This window comes from Arvicola amphibius, chromosome 14 (assembly GCF_903992535.2).
Source record: "Arvicola amphibius chromosome 14, mArvAmp1.2, whole genome shotgun sequence".
NCBI classification, from domain to species: Eukaryota; Metazoa; Chordata; class Mammalia; order Rodentia; family Cricetidae; genus Arvicola; species Arvicola amphibius.
In genome coordinates, this window is record NC_052060.1 from 4,608,121 (window position 1) to 4,617,130 (window position 9,010).

Below are 9,010 nucleotides of genomic sequence, written 5' to 3' on the forward strand. Positions count from 1 at the left end.
CCACCCCATCCCCCTCCAGTCCTAAGAGAGGGCAAGGCGCTTCACACTGTGGAAGGTCCAAGGCCCTCCCCACTACATCTAGGCTGAGCAAGGTATATATACAAAGAGAATAGGATCCCAAAAACCCAGTACATGCAGCAGAGACAATTCCCAGTGCCACTGCCAGTGGCCCCTCAGTCTGCCCCAATCATGAAACTGTCAACCACATTCAGAGGGACTAGTTTGGTCCTATGCTTTTTCCTTCCCAGTTGCGCTGTAGTTGGTGAGCTCCCATCAGGTAAACTGTTTCAGTGGATGAACCCCTCATGGTCTTGACCTCTTTGCTCATATTATCATTTCTTCTACTCTTCAACTGGACCTTGGGAGCTCAGTCCAGTGCTCTGATGTGGGACTATGCCTCTGTTTCTATATGTTGCTGGACAACGGTTCTATGGTGATATTTAATATAATCATCAATCTAGTTCAGGCTTTTTATTAACTCTTATAACTTATATTAGCCCATAATTCTTGTATGTGTTAGCCATATGGCTTGGTATCTTTTTCAGCGAGGTAGTCGCATCTTGCTTCCTCTGTGTCTGGGTGACAACTGCAGACCGTAACTTCCCTCTTCCCAGAATTTTAGTCACCCCACCTATCCTTCCTGCCTGGCTACTGGCCAATCAGTGTTTATTTAAAATACAAGTGACAGGGTATACACCATTGTCCCACAGCACCCTTCCACTCACACTCCTATCCTGGAAGTTCCCACATAATCCCTTGGTATGAAGAAGAATCCAAGGCATGATTTCTTCATTCCGAAGCTAATATAATCTCAGGTGCTGGGTATATTGGACCTTCAAAGAGCTGAGAGAGGAAAGACCCAGTGAGCATCCTTTGGTGAAATAAATCAAGGGAAAGGTAAAACTCAGGTGTTGTTGAAAGTTTTATTTGCCTACATGGCCAGACACAGGTGATGGCAAGAATGGCAAGGTAACCAGGCTTTTTGGAAAATCTACCAGAAGAGGCCAAGAACACATAGCCCAAGAGAGATTAGGGTGACTGAGAAAGATTGAGCCAAGATGGGGCTACTGCTCGGTACTCTTGGTTTCCTCCAAACTCTCTTGTCACAGCCTCAGGATCCAGGTCAGCAGCAGCCCCCAGAGCTGTGGCCACAGCCTGAGCCCCCAGACTGCTGACCACTGCCACGGTCGCAGGAACTGCCACGGTCACAGGAACTGCCACGGCCACAGGAACTGGAGCTCCTGCGCCTGCACCTGTGGGACCTGCGCCTGTGGTGGCTCAGGATGCAGCCTCCCTCAGAGCTGGGGACACTGCAGCCCCCAGAGCTTGTAGCACAGCAGGAAGAAGCTGTGGGCAGACCCTGTGCTGTGCTCTTTGGGGGGCACTTGGGGGAGGGGCACTTGGGAGGAGGCTGGCACTGCTTCTGGTTCTGCTGGTAGGACATCTCGGCAGGAATTTGACCTAGAAAAGTATAATAGAAACATTGTAGAGAGGCTTCTGGTGAGCATCGATTGACATAGTCTGTCACACACAGGCCTCCCATGACCTATCGGCTTCATAAGCCAAGATTCCTATGAAGAGGAACATGGAGGCACACATCCACCTGTACAGAGCATGACTGTCAGACAGATCAGCATGCATCCCTAACAATACACTCAGAACAAAAGCTCCCTGACCAACACAAAGACTCCTTCCTCCCTCACCATTACCTCCTCCTACCCCTCCACTACCCATTGTGGGTATCTTCCTAAGGTTCCGGTTTAGATCTGGCTTGTCTGTCCCACACACTCCCACATGATGAAATGGTTCCACATGGTCACTTACCAGATGAAACGGAGAGCGGAGAGATTCTGAGCAGGCTGTGGATGAGGAGTCCAGGGCAGAAGCCTTTTTATTCTGTTAGAGCTTGTGAAGCACCACCCAAGCATGCTGCTGTTTTCACAATGGAGGAGGTGACAGCGCTAGCCACTTCCCAGTGACGGCCTCCAGGGCTTTCCTGTGCACGTGCCTAAAGAACTCATAAGGTGGAACCAGGAGGGACTTGTGACTGCAAAATCACTTCCTTCTGTTCTTCCCCGGACATTCTCAGCTTTGCCCATTCATTCACAAGCTCCAACCCTGTTTCAACACTCAACAGTGTGAACATGGACATGTATACGGCACACCCTTCACTCGGAAGTTAGATGCGTTTGATCTAACAAGACAGTGCTAACCTGGATGCACCTATGAAGAGTTCAAGCGTAAAGCCCTGGCCTTTACAAATCAAGCCCCCATTGCACTGCAGACCAAAGCTTGATATGAAGAGACCTTCAGGTATCCTCTGAGAGTGGCAGCAGAGAAAGGGCAGTCGTATAAGGATGCCATGTGTACAACAAGGGCACAGAAAGACACCTGAAACCAGTTGGGACTTAACAATCTAGAAGTGACAAGATTCACAACTTTTGTTAAGAAGAAAGATCTCCTCGGTCTCCTCATCCCACCCTGAGTATCTGGCAACCCCCATCCTACACTCTGTGTCTGCAAGTGCAATTCATTTTAGAATCCAAATGCAAATGACATCACGAAAAACTGACCTTTCTGTCCATGATTTATTTCACTTAATGTAATATCTTCCTGGATCATTCATTCATGGTGTCACAGAATAACAGGATTTACCTACTTTTTATAGGCAGATTAATATTCTGTTGCTTACATATGCCCCATGTTCTACAAGCATTCATCCACAGATATACATTAAGCGGATTCTTTGTTATGGGTCTTACAAATGGTGCTGCAACAAACATAGGGTGTATGCATCATTTCAGTGTATGAATATCTCTTCCCTTTGGGTATACACACACCTGGTAATACTGAGGATCACACAGAAGCTAATTTTTAAGTTTAACAGAATCTTTATACTATCTTTTATAAAGGCTGAGACACTTTACACTTCCAATAAGTATTCTTCCCTCCCTCCAAATTACAGGCAATGCTCGTTCTTTCTTGCATCTTTAGTAATAGCCGTTCTAACAAGTATGAGCTTAAGTCTTATTGTGCCTTTAATTTGCATTTCTTTGGTAATCAGGAATAAAACCTCCATTTTTAAGCCCAGTTTATTTTATTCCTTGCTATTGAGATCTCTGCATTCTTTTGTTTTATTTTGTTTTGTTTTGTTTCTTGTTTCTTGTTTTTGTTTTGTTTTTTTGTTTGTTTTTTGAGACAGTTCTTTCTGTCCTGGAACTAGCTCTTGTAGACCAGGCTGACCTCGAAATCTACCTCTACCTCCCGAGTGCTGTGCTGGGATTAAAGGTGTGCTCCGCCATCGCCTGGCTGAGATCTTTGCATTCTTAATATATTCTTTAGAGGGTGTATCATTCACATATATTTCCCACCCTTTCAGTTGTCTTGACGCTTCCTTGTCTCTTTGGCTGGACACAGGCATTTTGTTTCTATAGAAACTCATTTTCTCTCTCTCTGTGTGTGTGTGTGTGTGTGTGTGTGCCTGCGTGTGTGTGTGTGTGTGTGTGTGTGTGTGTGTAGTGGGGGGGAAGAAGAGAGTAGAACTTAAAATATGGCTTCTTGTGTTTATATTTGTTCCTGTTGTTTTATAAATCAATAGTTTCCTTCTTTATTGTTAAATAGCATTTCATTGTGTGTATGTATATATGCATATATGTCTATATATGTATATATATTTACACATATATATGCATATATACATACACACACCATGTTTTTCCTTAATCCATTAACAAGTTGAATATCATTCAAGAGGCTTTGAGTTTGAAACAATTAAGCACTACACATATCAGCACTGAGATTTCCTATGAACATGACTTTTGTTTTCCTCAAATAAATACTAAATTTTAAAAACAGCAAACATGTTTAATTGGTAAGGACACTTTTAAAGAAACTTCCAATATGGCAGTAAAATTTTATCTTTCTGCCAGCAGTAGCTGAGGCTAGCCACTCCCCAGCCTCGGCAGGATTTCACACTGCTAGGTAAGAGCTTGATTTTAGCTGGTGACCTGTGTAGTTCGTCTGTCATTTCGCTCCTGATTGCATTTCCCTAATGAGTAATGCCCTGAGCTGATTTGTCATCCATGGATCATCTTCGTTGAAATATCGTTCTCTTTCAATATTTCCCATTTTAATCAGATTGTCCTGTTATTAATGTGTTTTGCTGCTTTTAGAATATTCTAGACTCAAGCCTTCAATCAGATTTGTGCTTTGCAAGTTATTATGTATTCTCCAACAGTCACTTGCAAAGCAGAAGTTTTAATTCTTCAGTTTGTTCTTTGCTCTGTTCTCATTGTAACCTAAGGTGGCCTCAAACACAAGATCTTTCTGCTTTAGTCTCCCGAGTACTGAAATTAGTCATGTGCCACTATAGGCGTGTTTACCACGTACCACTACATCAGTAGTTTTAATTGTGAAGCTCAGTATTCCTTTTGAACTATGCTTTTTTGTCATATATGAAAAATTACCATTAAGAATTACATAACTAAAGTCACAGAATTTATCCTATATTATATTTTAGAAGTTTATTTTGTTTTATAGATTAATCTATTATCCGTGCCTTTCATATATATATACACACACACATATATACATATATATATGAAATATGTGTATAAATGTATAAACATGCAGTACTAAACATAAAGATGCCCAATTGCTTCAGCACCTTTTTAAAAATTTTGTATTATTTAATTTTGTTTGAAGATTTCTACATGAGATAGTGTGTTTGCTACATTTGAATCCTTTTCACACCCCCTTCCAGTTCCTCCCCTGTCCCCTGACTACGACTATCCTCTCAATTTTTTTTTTTTTTTTTTTTTTTTTTTTTGGTTTTTCGAGACAGGGTTTCTCTGCAGCTTTTTTAGAGCCTGTCCTGGAACTAGCTCTTGTAGACCAGGCTGGCCTCGAACTCACAGAGATCCGCCTGCCTCTGCCTCCCGAGTGCTGGGATTAAAGGCGTGCGCCACCACCGCCCGGCCTCCTCTCAAATTTTTGACCTCATCATGTTCATATATTCACATACCACTGCCACCCCCATACATACACACAACCTACTGAGCACACCTCCTATTGCCTAGATTTGCGTGTATTTAGACATGACTGCTTAGGATTGGGTTTCAGCCCTTAGGGAGAAAAAGAAAAACAGAAAAACACACAAAACAAAACATCTGATTTTACCTCCCTCGGCAGTCATTGATTGCTGTAGCTCTTCACCTAGGGGTGGGGTCTTGTGACACATTCTCCTGTCCATGCTAACACACTCTTCCTCCAGTAAACTGCCTTAGTATCTTTGTTTGAAATGTATTATAGGTCTAACTTTGGGCACTAAACATCATAGATCTACATCTGAACTGCTCTCCATCTTAGGAACCAAGGGCCCATTTTCACTGCCCGGCTCGTTAGTCATAAGGCTTTTCTGACTGCCTTTCTCAAATGGAAAATGTGCCCCTTTGCTCTTTATTTGTTGAAACTTTTTTTGATGGATTACTACTAACTTTTGTTAAGTCACTTCTCTGTTTCTGTTTAAATGATTCCCTGTGTTTTTAGCTTCCCTTTATTTTGATATGCGGCCTCGTCTCAGTGACTTCACACACTTCCCTAGAACTGATGTCCTGTCTGAAGTTTTCTACATTTATACAGAAGTGTATTTTTAGAAACATGAGTGTCTTCTGGACGTGCTTGTGATGTGATGTGGGAGGTGAGATCACATTAACTGTATTTCCCAAATCAGAGTAGCTAAGAAGGACCAACAGCTCATCAGTCACAAATAGACTGTGCATGATTGTTTGGAATCTGCATAGAGGTGTGTCACATGATCATAGAAGCAAGTCAGACAACCCTAGTGACACAGCCCACCAGGGTCAGGCTCTCTTGCCCCAGCTCATGGCTTCAATGCTCGACTGGCTCAGAGGAATTAGCAGCTTCTTTCCCCACTGAGTCACCCAGAAGCCTTGTGATTGACCAGCCATTGAACTGCTCCTGTTGATGCCCTTATGACTCAAGATTAACCCTCTCTAAGCCAAGAGGAGTCTTTGTAGCTGCTTCTATAGAACAATAAGCCAATTGAAAAGCTATCAATTATCCAAAGATCTGAATCCCTAATGAGGTTAAGACCTTGCTTACTTACCCCACAGAACCTATAATTTCTCTTTTATGTGCACCATAGCTGCAGTCCATCATTTGGTACAATTCCCTTGGGTGATAATAATGCACCAGCAAGGGCAAGCTGAACCTCTTCCTTACAGTTGTGTAATTGTGCTAAGCACACAGTTGACAAAGACAGGAATCAGGAGTTAATGACCAAGTGAGAAGAAATTCAAGGAAAAGAGACAATAATCTCATTAAGAATGAGTGGATCTGGTTTGTCTGAAGTCACATAGGAGGTCAGGCTATATTCCAAGGTGATGTTAACACCACATCTATTTGGTTGACCTCTGCCCCCTGTGTGACCACCTATACCAGTTCTTAACGTGTGTGTTATGACCCTTTTGGGGGTTGGACAACCTTTTTAGAGGGGTTACCTGAGACCCTCGGGAAACAAGATGCTTACATTGTGATTTATAACAGCAGCAAAATTACAGTAATGAAGTGGAAATGAAAGTAATCTTATGCTTGGGGGGTCATGAGGAACTATATCGAAGGGTCGCAGCATTAGTAAGGTTGAGCCCACCGCTTTATACCAGGCACTCCTGAAGAATTACATTGGGATATGAGTTGTGGACTCAGAGCTCTCAGGAGAACCAAGAAGGAACCTGACCACATTAATGGGCATTTGCGGAGGCTCGCTCTGCCCAGCACAGCTGCTGAGGACAGAGGCGTCATCTCCCACTCTTCTCTCCCATGTGTCCGCAACACTGAGGCTTCCTGGAAACAGTCTGTATTTCACCGCTCATTTGAACCCCTTTCCCACGCATCACCTCCTTACAGGCTCCCAACAATGCAAGAGAAATGGCTCGTGGAGCTGCAATGAGGCTAAGACTGAGCTAAGCACCAGGGACCAAGAACTTCTTTCTGAAGAGAAAGTAATGCAGGCAAATTCCTTCCCTTGCTACCTCATCCACTTTGTCCACCCGGGGCTACGTTCCTAAGAGTCTTTGAAAATCCTGTCCACAAAGGGCCATAAATAACTAGGAACACCTGTACTCCAGATTGCTTTTCCCAAACAGGTGCAAAATGCTGAGTGTTCTCCAAATACAGAAAAGGCTGAACTTGCACACAGACCCGTCCTGTGCCTCTAGTGCCTGCCTGAGTAGAGGAGAGAGGCACCAGGAGTGATCCAATGTGGTCCATCCACATCAGCTTTCCCTCCTTCCTGCATCTCTTGACCCAGAACGGAAACAATGCATTAGCATCAGTTAATGTCAGAACAAAGAGAGAAAAAATGTAGTAGTCTAAATTATTATATAGGTTTAATGGGCATACATATTGAGATACTTTACTATATATTTTATTTACAGTAGTATTAATTATGATATAATTACCTGTGTATACTTCTCATCACCTGCATTTTACAGGTTAGTTCTAAGCCGCAAATATTTTTCTTTGTAAGAAAATGCAAATACGTGATTTGATATTGAAATAACAAAAGTATTTAAACTGTATGTGAATTATTAAAGCCATTAACTATAGCCAAAATTATGTTTTGCTTTGCGCGTAGCATGATAATACAATAATTCAGTCAGATTTCAGCTCACATGAGTTTACTAACAACGTCTCTATCTGTGTGGTACAATTATTTATCTGTTAAAAGTTAGTAGCTTGCTTCCGTCCCTCTGTGATCAGTAAGTCCATGCTACTGTTAGAAGCCATGAAGCCATCCAGGGACTGTCACCAAACAAAGCCCCACACACTCCCCCATCACTTTCCAGGCATTGCACTGCTGGAGCTCAGGGGGCAGCAGTGAATTACATCTGCCCATGTCTATGGGGCAGCATGGGGTCTTTGGACATTACAATATTTTATCACTTAAGATTTGTTCTTGGAAGTTATTGTGTATGCGCACAGGTAAAGAATTCATTCACAATCATGACAAGGGAAGTAATACTCCAAGGCATGTGACCCAAAAGAAGGAAACAGAAAAGGAAGTAGGAAGAAGGGAGGTAGGGTAGAAGGAACAGGGATCAGTTTCCAGGAGACCTCAGAAGGAGGCCTATGGACAAGCTCCCTTCTTCCTGGTTCAATCCTTAGCTGGACTTTATGGAAGTTACAAAAAAAAAAAAAAAAAAAAAAAAAAAAAAAAAAAAAAAAAAAAAAGGCTGAACATGCGTTCAGGTAACACCTCCTCTGGTTGTGAAAGCAAGGGCATACCCAGGTGACATCATCAACTACACAGGATAAAAGAGCCCTGGCCCTGGGCTCCTCTGCCACAGCATCCTCAGACACAGACTTCTCCTGCGTCTTCTGCATCCAGTGAGTATCCAGCAAGGGTGAGCTCTGGCATGAGAAGTTGGGAAGGAACACTATGATTTCAGGGGAAAAGAGAAGAGGGATATAAGGTCTTCCATAAAAAAACCCAGCCACGGGGTGCAGTGGGGAAGATAAGCAGTTTCTAGTATTCAATTTAAAAAACAATGTGTTTGTAGCAGGTGATTATTCAAAACGGTAGAATCATGGGGGTTGCGGGGAATGACAAGAATTCTGCAACCTACAAGCCACACCCAGGAGCTCAGCATACACCCCCACCCTTCACCTCCTTTCCATTCAGGAGATCCACTGTTTCCTACGCTACCACTACTCCAGCTTAGTTTTCCCTTGCAGGTACATCTTCTGGGTACTCTTCAAAGATAGAAAATGCCAGATTCACACACAGACTTGGCCTGTGCTTCTAGTGCCTGCATAGAGAAAAGAGTGGGAGGCAGCTGGCATGATCCAATGGATTCCATGCACATCAGCTTTCCCACCTTCCTGCATTTCTTGGCCCAGAAAGAAGACAATTCCAGAGATAAGGAGACACTGGATTGTAGATTACTGATGATTGTTTTCTTTGCTTACCAGGTTGACTCCTGCCGAG

General features: G+C 43.0%; 1 protein-coding gene across 1 annotated transcript; it reads right to left on the reverse strand.

Annotated features, from left to right (window-relative positions):
• Positions 1-1,123: 1,123 nt before the first annotated feature.
• Positions 1,124-1,444, reverse strand: LOC119800618 (late cornified envelope protein 3D-like). Its single transcript, XM_038310767.1, has one exon. The coding sequence runs from the start codon at positions 1,442-1,444 to the stop codon at positions 1,124-1,126; it is 321 nt and encodes a 106-aa protein (XP_038166695.1).
• Between the last annotated feature and the right edge of the window lie 7,566 nt (positions 1,445-9,010).

What these genes read in the sequence shown, in the direction of transcription:
- LOC119800618 (XM_038310767.1), bottom strand. Translation starts at nt 1,444, where the DNA reads ATGTCCTACCAGCAGAACCAGAAGCAGTGCCAGCCTCCTCCCAAGTGC.